At 41.8% G+C, this 23,753-nt stretch overlaps 1 protein-coding gene across 1 annotated transcript; it reads left to right on the plus strand.

Moving 5' to 3' along the window:
• Window positions 1-23,289, plus strand: LOC113902277 (phosphatidylinositol 3,4,5-trisphosphate 3-phosphatase TPTE2-like). The gene is made up of 9 exons (XM_027557341.1): window positions 1-148; window positions 254-342; window positions 4,816-4,877; window positions 6,662-6,742; window positions 7,767-7,872; window positions 14,993-15,084; window positions 18,812-18,907; window positions 20,185-20,255; window positions 22,266-23,289. Exons 2-9 carry the CDS (start codon window positions 258-260, stop codon window positions 22,366-22,368), a joined length of 696 nt encoding a protein of 231 aa, XP_027413142.1. The 5' UTR covers window positions 1-148; window positions 254-257; the 3' UTR covers window positions 22,369-23,289.
• The last annotated feature ends 464 nt before the right edge of the window (window positions 23,290-23,753 follow it).

Below are 23,753 nucleotides of genomic sequence, written 5' to 3' on the forward strand. Positions count from 1 at the left end.
ATTCACACCTTGCTCATTGCTATGGTAATTACAGTTAGTGATATGACTATGCATCATTTATTTCAGGTGAAAGAGCTTATGATCCTAAGTACTTCCATCATAGGGTCCATCGATACTTGATTGATGATCACAACGTCCCCTCTCTGAGGTATGTTTGACGCCAAATTGACTAACAGAAGAGGGTCAAATACATGGGGCTTGGTTTTCTTTGGAAGTATTTTAATTGAACCCAAAATATTTCGTTTGAAATCAGTGAGATGCTGGCGTTCTCCATGGAAGTGAAAGAGTGGATGGCTCAAGACAAGGACAATATCATAGTGGTTCACTGTAAGGGAGGCAAAGGTAAAAACGTTCTTCTTTTTATTTCTCTTTTTCTAAAGAAATTTGAAAATTTTAATAAGGGACATCAACAAGATATGTCCTGCTATGAACCAGTAATAATCACTGTTGACATTTTAAAAAACTAGCTTCAAGACTGAAGGAAGAATGTATAATTATGGCTGATTTGGGTTGTTGCACTACAGAAACCAGTACAACCCTGTAAAGCAATTTTCCTCCAATTAAAAAATACAGTAGATTAAAAAATAAAAAGGCTGCAGGAAGAGAAGGAAAGAGGAAGGAGAGGAAAGAAGGGAAGAGAGAGGAACGAAGTCAACTTACACAAATTCATCCAAAGACTTAAAAAAAGAGTAAGTGCAACTTAATTTTAGTTTATGAAGCCAAAGTTTGAAAACTAAAAGCTGTTCTTTCCCATGACATGGATAGAAAAATTCTTAAGAAAATATTAAGAAACCAGCAATTTATTAAAAAATACTACAGCACAACAAAATTGTGTCTATTCCAGGAATTCAAGGTTAGTTTACTATCAATCCATGTAATCAACCAGATTAATAAAGCTAAAAAATCATATTATTTTAAAGATACAGAAAAAGTTTCTGATAAAATTCAACATTCATTCATTATAAAAACTCTTAGCAGATTAAAGGAATGTCTTAATGTGATAAAAACCACATACCCGCTAAAGTAATTGGTGAGCTATTGAAAGCTTTTCCTTTGAGAGTAGGAGAACAAGGGTGCCTATGATCATCACTACTAATTCAACGCCACATCAAAGGTTCTGGCCAGTGCTAAGGAAAGAAAGGATTGAAAAGGAAAAAATATAGTTCCTTATTTTCATACAATATAATCTTGTGCAATAAAATGTGAAAGAATTTACAGATAAGTTAACAGAATTAATGAAAGATTTTAGTGAAGCTTCATCACACAAGTTTTTGTATGTGTTCATTATTATTTAGTTCAGAATATTTTCTAATTTCCATTGTGTTTATTTCTTAGCCTCATGGGTTATATAGAAATATACTATATTTTCAAACATGAGGATTTTGTAATTGTCTTCTAGTTACTGATTTCTGGTTGTATGTCATTGTGGTCAGAGAACATATGTATTCTTTTTCTTTGAAATTTGTTTCAGTTCAGTTCAGTTGCTCAGTCGTGTCTTACCCCATGAACCATAGCACGCCAGGCCTCCCTGTCCATCACCAACTCCCAGAGTCCACCCAAACCCATGTCCATTGAGTCGGTGATGCCTGTGTCAGTCATCCGGTGTCGTCCCCTTCTCCTCTGCCCTCAATCTTTCCCAGCATCAGGGTCTTTTCCAATGAGTCAACTCTTCGCATCAGGTGGCCAAAGTATTGGAGTTTCAGCTTCAACATCAGTCCTTCCAATGAACACTCAGGACTGATCTCCTTTAGGATGGACTAGTTGGATCTCCTTGCAGTCCAAGGAGTTCAAAAGTCCAACCTCAGTTCAAAAGCATCAATTCTTTGGTGTTCAGCCTTCTTCACAGTCCAACTCTCACATCCATACATGACCACTGGAAAAACCATAGCCTTGACTAGACGGACCTTTGTTGACAAAGTGATGTCTCTGCTTTTTAATATGCTGTCTAGGTTGGTCATAACTTTCCTTCCAAGGAGTAAGCATCTTTAATTTCATGGCTGCAATCACCATCTGCAGTGATTTGGAGCCCAGAAAAATAAAGTCTGACACTGTTTCCACTGTTTCCCCATCTATTTCCCATGAAGTGATGGGACCGGATGCCATGATCTTAGTTTTCTGAATGTTGAGCTTTAAGCCAACTTTTTCACTCTCTTCTTTCACTTTCAGCAAGAGGCTCTTTAGTTCCTCTTCACTTTCTGCCGTAAGGGTGGTGTCATCTTCATATCTGAGGTTTTTGATATTTCTCCTGGCAATCTTGATTCCAGCTTGTGCTTCTTCCAGCCCAGCATTTCTCATGATGTACTCTGCATATAAGTTAAATAAGCAGGGTGACAATATACAGCCTTGACATACTCCTTTTCCTATTTGGAACCAGTGTCTTATTCCATATCCAGTTCTAACTGTTGCTTCCTGACCTGCATACAGGTTTCTCAATAGGCAGGTCAGGTGGTCTGGTATTCCCATCTCTTTCAGAATTTTCTACAGTTTATTGTGATCCACACGGTCAAAGGCTTTGGCATAGTCAATAAAACAAATAGATGTTTTTCTGGAGCTCTCTTGCTTTTTCGATGATCCAGCGGATGTTGGCAATTTGATCTCTGGTTCCTCTGCCTTTTCTAAAACCTGCTTTATGGCCCAGAATTTGGTCAATTTTATCAAATGTTTTCTCTGCACTTGAAAAATAAGTGTATTATGCACTGTTCAGGGTTCTATATGTACCCATTAGGTTGTCTGTTCATTGTTTTATTCACATATTCTATATCTTTACTGATATTTTGATTGAATTTTTTGCTTCTTTCCACCCCCACCATTTGCTTGGAAGTCATTTTATATTCCTTAGTAATTACTCTAAAGATTTCAACCTACATCCTTTATTTAGCCATGAGTTTGTTGGGGGTTTTTGTTTGTTTGTTCTTTTAGCATTGACCTTGTATCTTCCTGAACTCTTGTCATCAGTTTTAGGAGTTAGCCTGTAGAGTTACCTGGATTTTTCTAGTCTTCAAATAGTTTGTTCCCTTTTTTTTTTTTTTTTTTTTATCCATATACAGTTTGTTTCTTTTTCTTACAACACTGGCTAAGCCGTGTAGTTCAGTGTTAAAGAGAAACAGCCAATAGTGGACATTTTGTTTAGTTCCTGGCTTTAGAAGGAATGTTATCATCATTTCATCATTAATATGATAAACCTGGTACATATTTTGGTAGATTCTTTTCATCATACTTAAAACTTTTATCCAATAGCAAAAGCTTAGTGAGTGAATATACACCTGTGTTTTAAGTTAAAATACTGAAAACAAATGTAAACCATTTTAATGATTCCTTGCATACCTGAGTTGACTGGATAAGAGGGCGGCTACTCTGTCTATGGCAGCGTGTGTGTGCTTATCCACAGCCACCGGGACATGCATCTACAAAAGTTGTTTTTTGTTTTTTTTTTTTCAAATGGGAATATATAAGGGCTGTGGAGACTCATAGATGTCCAACAAATGTGAAATGTTAACCTAGAGACAGCCAGGTTGTTAACGGTCAGTAGCCTTCTTTCGAAGTTATTGGCTTAGAGTAGTGTTTTTCAAACTATGGATTGAAAAATAAATTTAAACATTCATTTTTTTGAAGGACAGAATAGAAAATAAAGTCTATCTCAAGGTAAAAGGTTAAGTTTGGAATTACATAAAACAAGTTCAGCGTACGCTAGCTAAGACAAAGTCATAGGTCATTGTAGAAATAATAGAAGCAATGTACTTTTTAACTCACACTTTGTGTGCCTGGACAAAAATATAAATTAGGAAAAAAGCATGAGACTTTGAGCTTGAAATGACATGAAATCAAGTTTTCTTTAAAATGCTACAGGGGTGAAAGCATATATGTGGAATCTAGAAATGGTATAGATGAAGTTATTTGCAAAGCAAAAATAGAGGCACGGACCTAGAGAATAAATGTGTGGACACAAGGTGGGTAAGGGTGGGTAGAATTGGGAGGAATTGGGAGATTGGGATTGACATATACACAGTATTGATACTATGTGTAAAATAGACAACTGATGGGAACCTACTACATAGCACAAGCAACTCTCTCTAATGCTCTGTGATGACCTAAATGGGAGGGAAATCCAAAGGGGGGGGATATATGTGTACATTTCGCTGATTCACTTTGCTGGGCAGTAGAAGCTAACACTACATTGTAAAGCAACTATATGCCAATAAAAATTAATTAATAATAAAGTAAGATGCTACAGGAAGGGCATAGAAAGAAGGAGGGGGAGAAGGATGAGGGAAGAAAAGAAACAAGTAAAACAATCAATAGTTATGGAATCTGGGGCATGGGTGTATGCAGGCTTATTACGCTGTTCTTCCTATTTTAATGTATACTTTACAACACAATAACTAGATAAATAAATAGAAGGAATGGGTATTGCAAATGCTAGGTGGTGGTTTGTGTTCTGTCCATCTTTTTTTTTTTTATAGCTTCTTTTATTTACATTAGTAGAGAAACAGGGTGTATAATTAGCTCTTAATCGGTGAGCATCACTTTAGCTTTAGAGTCCTAGAGCAGAGCCTGTTACTGCAGTCCCCAGGGGGTCGTGATTCAAGAACAGCATACACGTACACATGTGTGCACACAGTTAACACAGAACTCTAGGCAGACCTTCAGAACAAGCAGTTGTACCGGCTTTGGCTATCTCTGAATTGAAATATTTTGAACCTGTACTTTTGGCATGAAAGAAAATCAATCCACAATGAGCTCTTTAAATACTTTGCAGAGTAGTTTTATATCAAGTGCCCTCAGGAACAACGGTTCATGGACTAACTTCTTTTCTAGGAAGAACTGGAACTATGGTCTGTGCCTACCTTCTTGCCAGTGAGATATTTGCCACTGCGGAGGTATGAAAGATGCTCCTATAAACTCTGTCGTAGGCTTATTGAGTTTGCTAGCTTTAATAGCTCATGGGTAGGATGTTAGGATGATTCCTTAAGTCATGGGTGTGTGTGTTGTTCAGTCGCTATGTTGTATATGACTCTTTGCAACCCCATGAACTGCATCACTCCAGTCTTCACTGTCCCTCACTATCTCCCGGAGTTTGCTCAAACTCATGTCCATTGAGTCATTGTTCATTGTATTTCATGGAATTATTGGAGAGGTGGTTTTAGAACACCTGGCTTGGATACTTTCTTGTTTAATTGGCACTGGTTGGTAACTGACCTCAGTGCCTCTTCCTCTGGCCTGGGATGAGGGTAAAGTTGCTGAGACGCTCACCCTGGGCACAAAATTTAAGGGAATGCCAAAAATCTCAGTAATTAGGATCAATAATCTTCTAATGCAATATTTTTCAAAAAATCAAAATTAATGCACCCACATTCATCATGAGTACAATGTTAATATTTTGATTAAAGACAGGACACAGTAGAAGAAGGGTTAATGTGAAGTGAGTAAGGTTGAGTTATGCAAGTACAAAAAACCTCAGCAATCCAGAAACTTGACTTGCCACCCCCAGACCCAGCCCTGCTCTGATAGAATCCCACCAACTCCTGGCTTTCTGCTTTCCTCACGAGAATAAGAAGATGGGTTAGGGAAATTTTCTAAAGGACCTTGAATATCCTTGGAAGTGCTCAGTAGGTAAAAGTCATCATTTTCCAACCCAGAACAAAAGCTCCCCTGGACATTACTATCTTTGCACAATCAATAGCTGTGGGGTCTGTGCCCTCTGGGAATTTCTGAGAAGACAGGATGGGCTGCTGCTGTGTCTTAAAGCAGGGTTCTCATTCTCTTTTCTGCCGTGATCTTACGGAGAAGGGCATGCTCCCAGCATCTCTGGGCCTCTGTTAGTCTGCTGCGCAGATAAGAGAAGCTGAGGGTTATGCGCTGGGTTCAGGGCTCTGATTCCACCCTCCTCTTTGCTTCTAATTTGAGATGCACAGGTTAGGATGATGGATGCTCTAGGACAGTGTTTTCCACACTGTGGGTCAGAGTTTATCAGTGAGTTGTGAAATCAACTCATTGGGTTGTGACTTGCAACCAAATCTACCTATAAGATGGGATAGATTAGAAAAGGTGAGTATTGTTTTGTGAAGCTTTTGTTTCAGTCGTGTGTTCATGAGAGAGAGTGTGTGTGCATCTCCCAGGCTTATGGATGTGGATTGTAGCTTTGAAAGTGAAAAGTCTGAGGACTTTCCTAATGGTCCAGTGGCTAAGATGCCACACTTCCAACACGGACAGCACAGGTTCAATCCCTGGTCAGGGAACTAAGATCCCACATGGTGCGCAGCCGAAAAAAGAAAAAAGAGTTTGAAAGCCATTGGTCTGAAGCCCTGGATAGAGCCAGAGGCCAGTGTTCAGGCCTGTGCTGTCTTTGACTGACCAGTTACATACATCTCCACGGCAGGTCACTTGATTTTCTTTTGGTCCTAGTCTTTTCGTTGTAAAATAGTAAGAAAGGAAGAAGGACCAGATTATCTCTGAAGTTTTCCAGCTCTAAAATTCCCTGTCTTTATGAATCTTTGAATGAGAGTAGGCCTTGATGTGTCTTTCTTAGTTCTGTTATTTTGGGTGGCCTCTGCCGGGAGACTGCTGACCTTAGGAAATCACATGTCCTTAGAAACTTTCTAATGCCTTCTACAGAAAAGGAAAGCGCAGATGACCCATGACTGGACTGTCCCCTCTTTTATAGGACAGCCTGTATTATTTTGGAGAACGGCGAACAGATAAATCCACTAGCAGTAAATTTCAGGGAATAGAGACTCCTTCTCAGGTAAGTGTTCTTTCTTTAAAAGGGGTCACTCTGGGTAATTAGATTAAGACTGGCACCTATTTCCTGGTTTTGTTTTCTTTAAATAATTTTTGGCTGTGTCAGGTCGTTGCTACGTGCAGACTTTCTCTAGCTGCATTGCATGGGCTTCTTACTGTGATGGTTTCTTTTATTGCAAAGCATAGGCTCTAGGCCCTTGGGGTTCAGTAGTTGTGGCTCTCAGGCGTGTGTGTGGCAGTAGTTCTCAGACACCATCCCCTCCTGGCCCTGCTTTGTGCGTCATTCCATGCACTACACACATTTCATCCGTCCCTGACTAAAGAGCTTGACTGGCCCTTTCCAAAGAAGAGCATGGTGGTTAATTTTACTAATATTTCCCAATGAGTGGGGAAGAGCCTGTGAACTTTTCAGTCCAGCTGACTCCATACAGAACTCTTCAACTTCTAGAAGAAAAGTTCAAGCAGAGCCCTTGTGAGCAACTTGCCATAGGAGGAGGACTAGGCTAAGAGAATCCACAGGGCTTTGCTGCAAAAATGGGATTGGGGAAATGGACAGTGGGGAACTGCTTGCTGACTGGGACTAGAGAAGAATGCGTATGTGCTGCTCGTCTGGGGGGGTCTCCCCCTGAGTTTTTACGTCTTCCCTTCTCTTATCCGAAGAGCTACTCCTTCTCCCTGCAAAGCACAAACCTTCCTTTAACTCAGCCACCACAAAGCTCCTACCCTCTACCGGTCTCTTACATTTGCGGTTAATTGCATCTTGCTGTGATGCTGTCATAGCTATTTTGTTGGTTCTGGTTAGTTGCTCTTGGTCCCAGCTGCCTCTCAGAACACTGGGCCCCTTTCTTGTTCCTTCCCCATTGCTTTTAGTTCAGTATTTTTCCCGCTAAGGTCGATGAGACAACAGTGCCTTATCTAATGGCCCACAGTCAATGTTTCCTTCATCCATTACTTTCCTTAAAAAAATCGGGGATACTGACTTTAGAATTTTCACCTGCATTGAAATTGAGACCTCTGTTGTTTTGCAGAATAGATTCGTTGGATATTTTGCAATGGTGAAAAATACCTACAATTTGACTCTTCCTCCAATAAAAAAACTCACGATCAAAAAAATCGTGATTTATTCAATTCATGGTAAGTGCTCTATGTATAATTGGAGAAATGGGCAGGAGGGCCAGTGTTCTTATTATTTGGGAGGGTTTTCTCACCGTTATATACACAGGCAGTCCCAACTGATAGCTGTTAGTGGAGCCTCAGGTACAGGTTCCTCCCCTTGGAATTGCCCGTTAGCCCTGTACTGTTATGGCCACCTTGTCGCTATCGTTCAGTTGCTGAGTCATGTCTGACTCTTTTGTGGCCCCATGGACTGTAGCCTGCCAGGCTCCTCTGTCCGTGGGATTTCCCAGGCAAGAATACTGGAGTGGGTTGCCATTTCCTTCTCCAGGGGATCTTCCTAACCCAGGGATCAAACTCATGTCTTCTGCATTGGCAGGAAGGTTCTTTACCCTTGAGCCACCTGGGAAGCCCTGTGGACACATTACCACCACTCAGATGTCCTCTCCTTTCTTTCCCAGCTTGAGGGGCTCCATCCACCCCCTTCCCTTTCTCCTATTCTCATTGCGGCTCTGGGCTCAGCCTAGGGTGTCCTTTTCAGAGTAGGACCTCTGAGATTAAAGGGATTATGGGCCCGTGAGGCTGGAGACCACTTCTTTCTCATACCTCATCTCTGGCTCAGGGTTTGTCTTGGCAGAGACATCCCCAGATCGTTCTCTCCTTTTCCGTTCAGAGATCCTTTTTTTTTCCCTCATCACCTGGTTTTCTTTGATTTTCTGCTTACCATCAAAAGTTTCTCCCTTTACCCACCCTCCTCTCCTATAGCCCTCTCTCCCCAGAAACTCCATCAAGGATGTCTTAAATACCTGAACAGCAGATGCATTTTGTTGCCACAATTCTTTTTTCACAAATAACTCCCAAGAACTACTTTGGGTCAGGCCCCTAGCTTGTGTTTCTCTGGAGCCCATGAGTGGTAAACAAAGGAGAGGAATGTACATGAATGGAGAGCTGACGGCAGTGTTGGAAAGTTTCCTGCGGGGACAGCACTTGGGTCTTCCTTCCCTGAACCTACGGGAACACAGAAAAGGGTTGGGACACACCTGGTCTCTGGGGGCCTGTCTCTCAGTACCCTAGCTCTTACCAGTTCTCACTGGGAGTAAAAATCCTTTTAAATTTCAAAAGAGCTGACTGTACCTGCTTCACAAATGTAAGGAGAAAGACAGGGACCTGCCATTGCCCTGGGAGACTGGTCGGATCATTCATCTCTGGGATTTGAAGGAGGGCGAGAGGAATAGAGGTCAAGCCCCGTGTTTTATTTCTCTCTCACCTGCCTGGCTTCCCTGCACTGCTCAGTCTCAGGGAGGCAGGAGACGGGGACCCCTCAGTGGAAGGGACGGGGCTCTCCCACTGCCAGAGGTGTGACAGGAGGGGACGTTTCTGGCTCTGATCCCCGAAAGCATCACCAGCTTGAGCACCCAGTGGTGCTAGACTCTTCCGGGTGGTGTGGGGCTAGGGTGCTAGTCTCCACTCAGACAGCCCAGTGTTTTTAGTCCTCTGAGGAGTCACACAAAATCCTCTCTGTTGTTGCTGTTCATTCTCTATGTCATGTCCAATTCTTTGCGACCCCATAGACTGCAGCACATTGGGCTCCCCTGTCCTTCACTATCTCCCAGAGTTCACTCAAATTCATGCCCATTGAGTTGATGATGCTATCCAACCATCTCATCCTCTGCCACACTCGTCTCCTTTTGCCTGCAATTTCCCCCAGTATCAGGGCTTCCTTGGATACTCAGATGGTAAAGTATCTGCCTGCAGTGCAGGAGACCCAGGTTTGATCCCTGGGTTGGGAAGATCCTCTGGAAGAGGAAATGGCAACCCACTCCAGTATTCTTGCCTGGGAAATCCCATGGAAAGAGGAGCCTGGTGGGCTATAGTCCATGGGGTCACAAAGAGTTGGACACGACCGAGCGACTAACACTTCACTAAAATACTCTCTAGACATTTTGTTAATGCTTCATCCAATTCTTCAGAAATAAGAGACTCCTTCAAAATATATGTAAAAATTGTATAGTTAAAAAAATTACAATTATTTAAATAGAAAAAGCTTTTTCTCAGATTATTTATATATTCCTCCCTCCCTACCCACACACCCCTGCGTCACCACCACCACCTCCTAATGGTGGTGAGGAGCTGTGAGGGCCAACCACAAGCAGGTCACGTGGGTTTCTGGCTTCTGGAAACAAACTTCAACCCAGCAGCAGGGGTTCTGTGGGCAATTTTGGTCTAGATTTCCAAACAAGCACTGCACAGGCAGACCTTGGAAACCCAGCCTGTTCCAGCACAAGCCTGCCTCTGTGTATAAAGGAGTAACTGTTTGTGAGGAGGCTCTGTGGGCTACAGAGTTCTTTACAGGTCCATTCTGACCATCTCATGTGTGTGTGATGAATGAGGGACAGGGTTGGAGTGGAGTCTCACTCGGAATGCCAGCTGTCCTCAGACCTCCCTGGGGTAAAGCCAGGCTTGCGGGCAGGAGGGGACAGGGGTGGCTCACTCCCCATCGTTCCCTGCAGAAAGAGCCACACTGCTGTCCTCTGCAGTGTGAGAGGCAACCCAGGGGCTGGTGGAGCAATTGCTTTCTCTCGGAATTTTAAACTCAGCCGTAAAACCAAGTTGGCGGCGTGAGAGCCTGGTTTGTACCTGCATGTCTCGTCTCCCTCAGGGCCCTCTTGGTTCATAATGAGAATCCGGGAAGACCTCATTTTATTGTGCTTTCCTTTATCACACTTCACAGATGTTGCCTTTTTTTTTTTACAAATTAAAGGTTTGTGACAATTCTGCATTGTCAGATGCTGGTTACCATTTTTTAGCAATTTGGCAATCAAGTCTTTTTTTAATGAATGTAGTTTTTTTTAGACATAAATAGACTACAGTACAGTGTAAATATACATTTTTATATACACTGGAAAACAGAAAAAAAAATTCACGTGATTTGCTTTATTGCAATATTCACTTTGTTGTAGTGGTCTGGAAACAAACCCACAGTATCCCTGAGGTATGCCTATAACAGTATCTATACACACCTCTGTGAGTATGAAGCTATTCCAAAGAGGCAAATAGGCGTTAGTCTGATGGAGTTTTGATGCATTGCTCGAACATGAACCAGAGAAGAGGAATCATTTCTCAAAATGCTAAGCTTGAAAATGGTTTTAATAAGTTCTAGCATTTCATAGATTGTCTCAGTCTGATATCATATCCTAAGACTGTGGACGGCTCTTAATATTTTGAGTTTTACTTAACCTCTGTGGAGATACTGTTAAAACTGTCAAGTGTAGATCTGGAACTAATGCAAACATATAAGCACTGCAGGGCAAAAACCGGTAGAGAGATTTATGGGTTTAGTTTCCTCATCTAGGGCTTCCCAGGTGGCTCAGTGGTAAAGAATCTGCATGCCATACAGAGACCTGGGTTCGATCCCTGGGTTGGGAAGATTCCCTGAAGAAGGGAAAAGCTACCCACTCCAGTGTTCTGGCCCGGAGAATTCCATGGCCTGTATGGTCCATGGGGTCACAAAGAGTTGGGCAAGACTAAGCGACTTTCACTTCACTTCTCAGGCTAACATAAAGTAGTGGATTTTAAAAGTCTACTTTGAGACCCCTCACAGAGGCTTCCAGACAGAAGCTTGTGCCCTTTACAGCTGTTCTTATAGTGTGGGACTTGGTTGGCAGTGCTGACTTAAGGCATGCCTGGCATGCTAAAATTCTTGCTGTGCCCACGTAAATAAGCAGGCCAAACCCGGGGACACCAGCCCTCGTTTGGAATAAGAATTCTTTCCTTTGAGGGAGATCAAGATGGCAGAGTAGGAGGGTGCTGAGTTTACCTGCCCCCACACCCCGCCAAGAACACGTCAAAAATACAACTCCTTGTGGAGCAACCGGGGTAGATAAGCTCTTCTACAGCCAAGTCTGTAAAGAAAACAATTCTGGAGTCTAGCAGGAAGGGAGGAGAAGCAATCTGATTGAGACCTGCACCCTTGGTGGGAGACCCAGAAGAGGAGGGGGCTGGTGTCATGGGCTTGGGAATTCTCCTGGAGGAGTGAGGGATTTGAGCTGCACCCCAGGTCATGGTCTGACACCAGGAAAATGGGTCCCCTTGGCTGGTTGGGATTTTTTTTTAATATTTTATTTTTATTAGTGGTTTTATTGATTTGCAATTTACCATTCTATGCAAAATTCAATACTAACTTAATTATCTTTAGTCATTACCTGGGAATCAGATTTTTAAAAAACTACTAAATCCTATTAAAGCAACGCTAATGACATTCTGTCAGCTTCAAATTGACTGACTCACCACATCATTCCACACAGTCATCCTGCATCTGTTTGTGGAATGGTATAGCTTGAAAATAACAGATCACTGTGGTCTCTGGAATTGAAAATGTTAGTACAGAGGTAACTCACATACCAGAACACAAATGATGCTGGAACGCTTAGATGCGTCTGATTCTATATTAGCTAAGTGTCAGTCACACTTTTGTATCCCCTTAGTAGGCCTGAAAGCCAGAGGGGCTGAGGGGAGGCTGTGAATGAAACACTGAGACCCCTGCTCTTAAAGAGCAAAGTGGTGGCTAATACACCATCCCAACCGAGGCAGCAGCCTGAAAACTCTGACCAGGGAGAAGGCAACCTTGGCCAGTACTCTGTTGATACCCACATTTAGGAGGAGCAAAGCTACTCCAGGGCAGTGACTGGCATTGCTGGTGAGAGGGAAACCAGCCCAGAAGTGAGGCACCAACCTCTCTAGCCCAACCCAGCCTCTCACCAGGGAAAAAAGGTGAAACCAGCGTAGAATTGTGGCCCCCAGCCCGTGGGGCACTAGTGGTAAAGAACTCCTCCAGTGCAGGAGACATGAGAGACATGGGTTTGATCCCTGGGTTGGGAAGATCCCCTGGAGAAGGGAAACAACCCACTCCCGTGTTCTGGCCTGGAGAATCCCATGGACAGAGGAGCCTGATGGACTACAGTCCATGGAGTCGCAAGGAGTTGGACACGACTGAAGAGACTTAGCATGCATGCACCCTTGAGCCCCTGATGTGTCCCAAACCAAGGCGAAGACTGCCATCTCACTCATTCACACACACACAGGGTCGTGCCTGGCTCTGGCTGTAGCCTCTCCATCTCCAGCCCCACCTCCCACCAAGGTGGTGACTCCCAGAGCATCTCAGGGGGAGATGGGACCTACACTTGCTTCAGGTCCAGCTATCCCACCAAAGCCACTGGGCACACCTAGACTGGGTAGGGATGCTTCCACACAAGGACATGCCTTCAAGACCAGGATAGGTAACTGATTCACCTGATTTCATAGAGACAGAGCAAGTTAAACACAATGAGGAGGTAGAGGAGTATCAAATGAAAGAACAAGGAAAAAAATCCTGTAAAAACTCTAAAGAATAATCTTCCTTTGAGATTATGATCATAACAGAGAGAGAGTGGGGAGATTGTCAGGAAAAAGTGACAGAGGGTATCTTCTCCAGGGTTGTGTCTTCTCAAGGTTGTCTTCACCGCTCATGGTCTTTAAGCTATTTTACAGCTCTAAGTCATAGAAAACTGATAATAATGCAAATTATTTTGGGAATAGAAATGCAAATTAGTTGTGTCTAGTAGAATGAAATTGCTTATTGACCTGTTTTGATTCTATTTGTAAATTAATTTCATCATTCCTTATCTGCCCATGAATGCAGTACATTGAACCAACTACAACATTTGACTGTTTTCTTTTTTTAATAAGTTAAATAAGATTTTTGATGTGTTAAAAAAGTGCAAGTACAGGACAGTGCTATGGTATGCAACAATTTCTGTAAAACAATATATATATATATTTATGTTTGTATGCATGATGCTTAGTTGCTCGGTCATGTCCAACTCATTGTGATACTTTGGACTGTAGCCCACCAGACTCCTCTAAGGGATTTTTCAGGCAAGAATCCTTGAGCGGGTTGCCCTTTTCCTCCTCTCAGGGATCTTCCCAACACAGGGATCAAATCCACATCTCCTGCGTCTCCTGCATTGGATTCTTTAACGCACTGAGCCATTGGGGAAGCCCTGTTTGTACGTATATACACGTAGAAAACATATAAAACTTGAAGAAAATATATTTGATTATACATAAAAATAGAAACTAATAGTTATCTATTGGAGCCAGCAAACTAAACAGGTGGGGGATAGGTGAAATGGAGACTCTTCATCTTCTTTATATTTTATTTTTAAATCATGTGATATACTTAAAGTATTTTTAAACTTTTTAATGTGTGGGAATTCAAGCTCATAAAACAATGCCCTTGTCGCTTGATAAATGTCTTAACGTTTAGCTCTGCATTTCCTGAATTCTAGTTAATATTAGTTGAAACAAATTCTGCAACTGGATATGACAGAGAGAACTGAGGCAAAGCCATGACTCCTAATGACAAATGAATATTTCAGTGTTAGAACAAAATTAAAGGAACATGAAACAATATGAGAAAATAATCAAGAATGATCGATAAATGACTTTGTTAGAATATTTGTTTTAGTTCTGTACCTTTGGTTCTGTGCTTCTTTAAGTGAAATATGCAGGATTGAAACAAAAGCAAGAAAAGTTCATTGGAGGCTTGAGAAACCAACTCTTTGAGGAAATACTAAAATAAGTGGGTCAATTAAATTGGAAAAAAAAACAAGAGTGGGGCAAAAAGCCATTTGTCTCTAAATATATAGTGAACACAGCAGGAATGTTTGGATACAGCTATCCTGTGTTTTGTATAAACTGGACTTAAATTAAGGCAAGAGGAATTTTAGTTTATTATTAAGAAACATCATGATTGGAAGTCTGAACAAAGCTACACATTGGTAAGAAAGGTTTCAAGTCCCATTCCCTATTTTTTTTTTTTTTTTTTGCTAGATAGGTGAGCAGTAAGATTCTAAGTCTTAGAAGCTGAACTGTGTCCTTTTTGTTTTTCGGGTTTTTTTCCCTCCAGCCTTATAAACTCTGCCTTAGGGGACAGAATTGGATTGAAGCTTTGTCTTTCAAAGACAAAATCCAGGCAAGATCCAAATGATTCAATATTAATGCATTGTTAGCTGGGTTCATTTTTTCTCTTTCTAATCCATATTGTTGATTTTTAGACATTCTGATCTTTGCTCTAACCGGTCTAAATTTTAATTTCATTCAGGTGTTGGAAAAGGCAATGGACGTGATCTAAAAGTACAAATAATAATGCAACGAAAGACTGTCTTTTTCTGTTCTGCTTCCAAAAACTGTAGGGTAAGAGAAAGCACGTGAACTGAAAAGTCTGGTGTTTGTTTTAAATCTCAAATCAGCACATCGACCTCCCCGAACCATTTATCACCACAGGAAAAGGCCATGTTGCTTTCTGGTTGCCATCCAACTTGGTGTCCCTGGGTTTGGATGTGAGTCAGGAGTTAAACTGATTGTTCAAAATTGTTTTCAGGGTGTTTTCCAGAACACACTTTTGGTTCAGAGTGGTGCTTTGCCCTTCACTTTTCCATAGATGCTAAGCATGTTCCTAGAAACCTATCAGAGTTTTAAATTCATGCCTCTGGTCACTTTTAGCCATGTCCTGTTCTTCTTGGTCATTGTATTACATGGCACTGATTCTGAAATTTCAATGCCCATAAAAATCACCTGTTTCCATATCTTGGCAATTGTAAATAATGCTGCTGTGAACATTGGGGTTGCGTGTATCTTTTTTAATTAATGGTTTTTTTTTTTTTTCCCAAGAAGTAGATTGCTGGGTCATAGTTTTTATATTTTTGGTTTTTTGAGAAACCTCCATACTGTTTGCACAGTGGCTGCATCAATTTACTTTTCCACCAACAGTGTTTGAAGGTTCACTTTTCCACGTCCTCACCAACATTTGTTATTTGTCATCTTGATGACAGCCATTCTGATGGGTTTGAGATGACAGCTTGTTGTGGTTTTAGTTTGTATTTATCTGGTAGTTAACAATGTTGAGCATCTTTTCATGTGCCTGTTGGTCATCTGGATGTCCCCTGGAAAAATGTCTATTCAGGTCTTCTGCCCACTTTTTAATTAGGTTGCTTGTTTTGGTTTTTTTGTTTTTGTTTAATGTTGCAGAAGCTGCTTATATAGTTTGCATATTAACCCTTTATCAGTCAAATCATTTGCAAATATTTCCTCCATTTTGGTTGTCTCCATATTCTCGATAGTGTGCTTTGCTGTGCAAGAGCATGTATGTTTGGAGAAGGCAATGGCACCCCACTCCAGTGCTCTTGCCTGGAAAATCCCACAGATGGAGGAGCCTGGTAGGCTGCAGTCCATGGGGGTCACGAAGAGTCGGACACGACTGAGCGACTTCACTTTCACTTTTCACTTTCATGCATTGGAGAAGGAAATGGCAACCCACTCCAGTGTTCTTGCCTGGAGAATCCCAGGGATGGGGGAGCCTGGTGGGCTGCCGTCTCTGGGGTCGCACAGAGTCGGACACGACTGAAACGACTTAGCAGCAGCACCAGCAGCAGCAGCAGCAGCAGCATGTATGTTTAATTAGGTCCCATTCATTTCTTTTTGCTTGTTTCCTTTCATTTAAGAGACAGATCCAAGGAATCCAAAGAATTATTGCCACAATTTACATCAAAGAGTGTTCAGCCTGTGTTTTCCTCTAGGAATTTTATAGTATCAGGTCTTACATTTAGATTTTAATCCATTTGAGTTTATTTTTGTACAGGGTGTTAGAAAATGTTCTTTTACACATAGCTGTTCTACTGCCTTTGTTTTGAAGTCTATTTTGTCTGATATAAGTATTGCTACTTCCAGTGATTGTATTTAGCTCTGATTGGCTCTTTTTAATATCCCTTTGTTGAAGTTCTTACTGCGTTCATTCTTATTCCAAGTCTGAGTTTCCTTACGGGCATGACTTTGAATACTTTATCAGGTTGACTCTTTATGTCCATTTTGTTGGTTCTTTTTCTGAGGTCTTGTCTTTTTCTCTCATTTGGGACATTCCCATCTCCTCATTTTCCCTGACTCTGAGTTTGTTTCTATGTGTTAGGTGGATCACCGACATCTGGTTTTGAAGAAATGGCCTTAGGTAGAAGGTTTCCTATGGGACCCAGAAGAGCAATCCCGGCTCGTCACCAGAGCCAGGGATGTTTTTAGTGGGCTGTATGTGCCCATCTGTTGTGTGGCGCCACTGTTGCTGCAGACACACGAGTGGATGGCGCTGGCCCCGAGGCCGGCTGCCTATGAGGCCTGGCCACGGCTGCTGCAGGTTCACTGGTGGGCAGGGCGGGCTCAGTGTGGCTGGCTTGGCTCCCAGCCACATCAGTTGCAGATATGGTCATGATGGGATGAGCGTGGTCCCTTAGGGTGGGAGGTGCTTTGGAGGACTGGCCACTGGGGTGAGCATGTGGGGCAGGGTGGGTCTGCAAGAGAACACTGGGGCGGGGCGCGTGGTGCTAGCCAGGTAGATGGCAGACGTTTGAAGTGGCACCCGCCATGCTGGGCCAGCTAGGCGGAGGGGGAATTTTTCACACGATGCCTGCCAGCACTTTGTTCTCCAGGGGAAGTTTCTGCCCCTGTGGCACTCACCCTGCAGCTTATACACGTACTTCACATTTGGCCAGGGCACCTTTCGAAGTACAGCCTCTGCACTGGGGCTCCTTGTGAGGGAGTTTGTGCTCATGGCCTTTGACATGTTATCGACTGGGGGATTTCTGCAGATAACTAATGCCTGTGGCCGGTGATTTATCGTGTAAGTGAATATTGAAACGTCTCTGATCAATAACATCTGGGTAGCAGAAGACTTATTAATATGTCTCTGGTCAGAAGAGCAGGAGTTTCACTTCCCACTGCCCTCCTGCTCTCCTGGATATAAGCCCTGCTGGTCTTTGGAACCAGATGCTCTGGGGGCTCATCTTCCCCAGAGCTGGGGTGCCTGATGAGAGGGGCTCGAACCCCTCCTTTCCACAGGGAGAACTTCCACGTTGGTGAGCCCCCTCCCGCTTGTGGGTAGTAGTCAAGCCGGGCGTACAGGTCTTCTAAGACCACCCATCTCTGCCGTCCTGTCTCAGAGTGGTTTTCTCTTCATATCCTCAGTTGTAGCAGAGTTGTCCTGCTAGTCTTCAGGCCATTCATAGAGTTGTCCCATAGGTAGTTGTAGTTTTGGTGTGTCTGTGGGGGCTGGTGAGCTGGGCACCCTCCTCCTCCATCATCTTGATCCTGCCTCGGTGCTCCTCTTCACCAACACACATCCTTCTGTGCCCAGCTCAGCGTCTGCCTCCTCAGGGAAGCGCTCTCATTCTTCACCTCGTGTTAACCTCCCTGAGCCCATAACGGCACCCTCAGTCTTTATCATCCAGCTTGACACGTGATTGCCTGCCATTCTGCTATTGTTCCTTGCATGCTTAACTCCCGGAAGCATCATCGGAGTCTGCACCTCCTTTTGTATTTTTTTTCACAGGACCAAGCACAGACCCTTCCCACTGTGGGTGCCACCCTCACCCAAGGGTGTATCAGGAACAAAGAAATAGTATAGCGTCCAAGTTGTTCATTCCAGAAACTTGGCCTATCCTTGGTCCTTCCATCCAGCTGTCTGCTACAGACAAGGCCAATAATCCCATCAGCAAATACATCTGTTGTAAAATGCGACCCATTAGGCATTGCTTTTTGAATGTGCATACTAGCTTTAAAATTGAACTTCTAATGTATTCTCAGTATTTGAAAATCAGATGATAGACATTCAGCAGTATTGTTAACATAGTTGAAGTCTAATGGGAAACTGGATACTTTACTTTTCAACAGTGCTACCCCGTAACCTTCAACCACATTGGCCTATTAAAAACGTAAACAATAGTATTGCAACTTTAAAGATTAATATTTATACATGTAGTCACTGAGCTGTGAGACCAAGAGTACTTGATTAAATATTAGAAGCTGCAATAAGCGAACATGAACTTCACTGTTGTCTCATTATCAGGTTGATAATTCTGAATTCTGTGTGTTCATCCAGATATTTCATGATGCTGAAACAGACAGAGTAATAATCTTGCTCTCTAAGTGCCCACCTCTGTATGATGAGGTAAAAGTGAAATTTTTCTCTTCTTCGGTGAGTAATCAAGAACAACCTATGCTGTTCATCTCATCTAGTCTTGTGAATGCTTCTGATTTGGGATCTCCTTGACTATAATTCCCAATAAGCGAGATGACAGGCAATGTCAACCCCAAGACGGGGAGGGGAAGAAAACAAGTCAGATTACTATAAAGAATTTTTTAAAATAAGAAAATATGTAAGGAAACCCTTTTTCGTTGTTTTCTAAATTCTATACAATTTGCATGTGTTCATTTTTGAGTAAGAAAAAAAAACAAAAACCAGGATGTTAAAAACAATGTATGTCTTACTACATAGCAGTGATCATATTTTTGCTTTGTATCTTTGAAACACATTTCTCCCCATAACTTATAAAATACTTTAAAGGGAGGGAGGTTTAACTTTCCTCGTAATTGATGTATAATTCATTTAAAATAGTATATTTAATCCAATATTTATGAAATACGTCTGCCGCTGTCAGTACATTATCATGAGGGTATAATTATGTTGACCAGTTAGCAAATGTCTGATTATTCTGTATATGGCAGTATTCTGTACATAGTAAACTTCTAAGCCTCAATTGCTAGTTCATTTTCCTATAACATCATCAACCAGAACTGCCAACACATAACTGTGTTGCTCAATTGAAAGCTTATTTCCTTCATCCCCCGCTTGCTCCCTGTTGGGGAGAACTTACTAAGTTTGAAGTGGTAAATGTGTTGAAGCAGGTGACCTGGAAAGTTCCCCTCGAGTAATGGAGCCAGTCTGAGTTCTCTTAATCAGTGGTCTCTAAGCAGAAGCGCTAATGTGGGGATGCTGGTTTTATCTGGCCTTTGTGATTTTCAGGCCCATGAGATGAAAGCCCTTTTGGAAATTTTAGCTATTTCTATCATCATTATCGATAGTGGTTAATTATCTAATGTAGCTGTTCTTTGTAAAAATGGATGATACACTGGGGCAGAAATCGGCATAGTCCTTAGTAGATTCTGTTTAGCGCTATCCAAACCTGATTAAAATACCAGTGTCTAAATTTATAAATATCTATCATAGAGAAAATACATTTCCTTGAAAATTTTGCTGGAAAAGGCAAGAGAAAGGAACGGTAATCTCTTAAAGTCTCCTCGTAGGTGACTTGAATATAATGTTGACTAGAAGTGCTGCATTTTAATAACTACAACTATTTGATGAACACACAAGTGAATAAAGGAAGGAATTTTAATCCCTCTGAAATGACTATTTTTCACAGTTACATGGATACCAAGAACTAATTGTTGTTTAAAACCATGTCTTTTTAGGCTCTTCCTAAATACTACGAAAACTGTGCATTCTTCTTCTGGTTCCATATGTCTTTTATACGAAATAACAGGTATGGCTGTGGCATAATCCAGTAGAAACAGCTTAGTCTCCAATGACTACGTAAGGGGTAATGACAAGCCTTTATTTTAAAGTTATTTTACTTGGCTGTGTTGGGTCTTAATTGTGGCACACAGGCTTAGTTGCCAACCTGTGGGACTGCTCCATGGCATGTGGGATCTTAGTTCCCTGACCAGAGATCGAACCTGCATTTTAAGGCAGGTTCTTAACCACTGGGCCACCAGGGAAGTCCCTGACAAGTCTTTTGCTAATTACCCAAACCCAATTTATAGATACCAACCAAAAATTCTTTTGAGTCCCTGTTTTCACTGCCTTATTTATTGTGATCTAGTTGTTTTAAAAATATGGCTATTCTTGAGATCCATTGTTGCATTATTCTCAAGACCCATGCCGTAGGACTGTCATAAAACATCCTGTAACCAGATCTTGACTGGTAACAAGTCCTTCCCGTGAAAGTTCAATATGAGTCTGTTTAGCACCTCAAATATGGCAGGTCCCCAGTACGTGCTGATTTACTGATGACCAACCGATACCATATTCTACACCACAGTAAGGCATCACCCAGGGAGCCTTCGGCTAGTTTAAAAGCTGGCTGACACACTTCTATTTTACACTTCTATATTTAGGGCAGAAGTTATAATCCACAGTAAGTACTGATGAAGACAGCTTAAAAAAATTATGAATAGTCTCCCATAAAAAATGTTCTAATAACTATAAATTGGATAATCTATTGATTTGAAGATTATGCCAAAGAACCTCTATCATATCTGAACCTCATTCCTACATCTAGAAGTCCCCCACTTCTCTTGTCCTGTGGTGCTGAAAGTTTGAGATTGATATCACCATCCCATCCCATCCAGGGAAAAACAATATACAAAAAATCGTACAGGAGTTTTGAAGAAGTGGTTGTGATTATATATGGCCTGAGTTGATAGTTCTCCTGACATACAATTCTAGCTTTTTCTTCAAATGTGGATGCCCTCTCGTCCCACCTCAAGTTCCAGGAAGGCAACAATATACCTACAACGCACACACACACTTGGTGGATTTCGATAGAATGAACTTTAGATGTGATGGAACTTTACCAGATTTTTTCCCCTTGGATGTGCTTGTGATCAGTTGTGTCTAACTTTTTGCAACCCCATGGACTGTGTAACCCACCAGGCTCCTCTGTCCATGGAATTCTCTAGGCACGAATACTGGAGTGGGTTGCCATTCCCTTCTCCAGGGAATCTTCCCAACCCAGGGATCGAAGTGCCTTTTAAATTATGAAGTGGGTATTTTGGATGAATTAAGTCTCAAATACAAACAGCTTCACCCAGTAGTAAGGAAATCTAAATGTTAAATTTCCTGGCTGGCCAAGTCTCCTGCACTGGCCAGCAGATTCTTTACTACTGAGCCACCAGGGAAGCCCCCCTGGATGTTTACAGATGGAAAACTTTGACTCATAACATGAGCAAAATCCCTCAGAATTGACATCTAGGTGGAACTTCATTTGGTGCTACTTCTGCAAAGCGGTTCTTGCTGAGGGAGTTTTTTCCTTTAAAACACCATAGCTGTATTAGAGAGGCAACAAGTTCCATCACTTTTTCTCCTCACTTTTATATAGTTCCTCAAGATTTAACATTTAGATTTCCATACTACTGGGTGAAGCTCTTTGTACTACAAGACTTAATTCATCCAAAACGCCCACTTCATAATTTAAAAAGACACTTGTTTATCCTGGGTTTTAATACACATCCAGTCTGATTTGTCACACAGCAATTTATTAAATATGGATGTTAATTCCAAAGGCAATATTAAAAGAATCAGTGGCATGTTGTTACTCAAGGTTATGATATTTTTCTCTCTTAATAGAGAGTTGAGCTTAGAAAGCTAACTAGATGCAGAGGAACTGAGACTGATGGTAGCCAGCGAGGCTTTAAAACAAGGGTGCCCCTCAGCATGGCTTTTCTGTTAGCCCTAAAATAAAATGTAAAAAAAATTTTTTTTTCTATTCTAGGCTTTATCTTTCAAGAAGTGAATTGGATAATCCCCATAAAATAAAAGCATGGAAAGCTTACAGTCCACAGTTTGCAGTCGAGGTATATTTTGATGACATTTAAGTTGTTCCTGGTATCTGATTAAGTATAGTTCCCCTTCTAGGCTAGAATCATGTTCTTCCCAATCCTTGCTACATATTTATATCTTTTAAACCTATGTCCTTGCTGATATGCTTATATTTACATACATGTACATATGTTATTGAGAAATCTATTAAATATATACAAGGGAGAATGTCAATGGCAGTATTTTTTTTTGGAAGGACTATACATCACACAGAGTTTTCGTATATATTAAGTTTGAAACAGTACACAGAACATTAGTTATCACTTTTAAGAACTTACAAATAAAACTTTCCTACCAAAATAAGATTTAAAGACTGCAGTTTTCCCTAATACTGTGGGTTTGTTTCATTTACTTATATATTTCTGGACAAGTATTTATTCCCTGCTTTATTTTACATCTAACTTCAGATGTTAGAAAGTAAGAATTATAAGTCAAATAGAGGAAAGAACTGAAGGTAATTTCTTTCCTCTATTTGACTTACAAACTATTAACAATGATCAGAATGGCAGTAAAAACAATTTTAAAACCCAGAGAAATGTTCACACCAGCAGCCTCCCACCCCCAACATGGGCTTTTTTTTTTTTTTTTTACTCCAAGCACCACACGGAGCTCATTAATTATACACAGGGCATCGGGGGAGGGTAAAAGAATCTTCAGTAACCTCTGCTTTTGTCCATCATTACAGAAGTCAAAGGGAACGTTTGCCTAGAGCAATCCAGATTTTAAAATCCACCACCCCTGCCCCCAACCAGCTTCACCCAAGCTTGGAGAACTTTGAAGTAAGGTCAAGTTTTCATTATAGACACAGGTTAACCCTGTGTCCACAGGGAATCACTGTTTTCTCTTTGGTTCAGTTCAGTTGCTCAGTCGTGTCCGACTCTTTGCAACGCCATGAACCACAGCACGCCAGGCCTCCCTGTTCATCACCAACTCCCGGAGTTCACTCAGACTCATGTCCATTGAGCCGGTGATGGCATCCAACCATCTCATCCTCTGTCGTCCCCTTCTCCTCCTGCCCCCAATCCCTCCCAGCATCAGAGTCTTTTCCAATGAGTCAACTCTTCGCATGAGGTGGCCAAAGTACTGGAGTTTCAGCTTCAGCATCATTCCTTCCAATGAACACCCAGGACTGATCTTTTTGCAACCCCTGCCAGATTCCTCTGTCCATGGGGATTCTTAGGCAGGAATACTGGAGTGGGTTGCCATGCCTTCCTCCAGGGGATCTTCCCGACCCAGGGTTGGAACCCAGGTCTCCCATGTTGCAGGCAGATTCTTTACCATCTGAGCCACAAATAAGGTTTGGGAGGCTGAGGCAGACCACTCCGATGAAGCAGTGCTAGAACAGCACACTGACCACTCAGGCTGGCAGCCCCAGTCAGTA

The sequence above is a fragment of the Bos indicus x Bos taurus genome, chromosome 12 (assembly GCF_003369695.1).
Source record: "Bos indicus x Bos taurus breed Angus x Brahman F1 hybrid chromosome 12, Bos_hybrid_MaternalHap_v2.0, whole genome shotgun sequence".
In the NCBI taxonomy this organism is placed as follows: domain Eukaryota; kingdom Metazoa; phylum Chordata; class Mammalia; order Artiodactyla; family Bovidae; genus Bos; species Bos indicus x Bos taurus.

Bases quoted from the DNA above. Each gene is read 5' to 3' on its own strand.
- LOC113902277 (XM_027557341.1), top strand. From the start codon at position 258: ATGCTGGCGTTCTCCATGGAAGTGAAAGAGTGGATGGCTCAAGACAAG. The intron at 343-4,815 runs GTAAAAACGTTC...CTTCTTTTCTAG, and splicing joins TCACTGTAAGGGAGGCAAAG to GAAGAACTGGAACTATGGTC. The intron at 20,256-22,265 runs GTATGGCTGTGG...TTTCTATTCTAG, and splicing joins TCTTTTATACGAAATAACAG to GCTTTATCTTTCAAGAAGTG.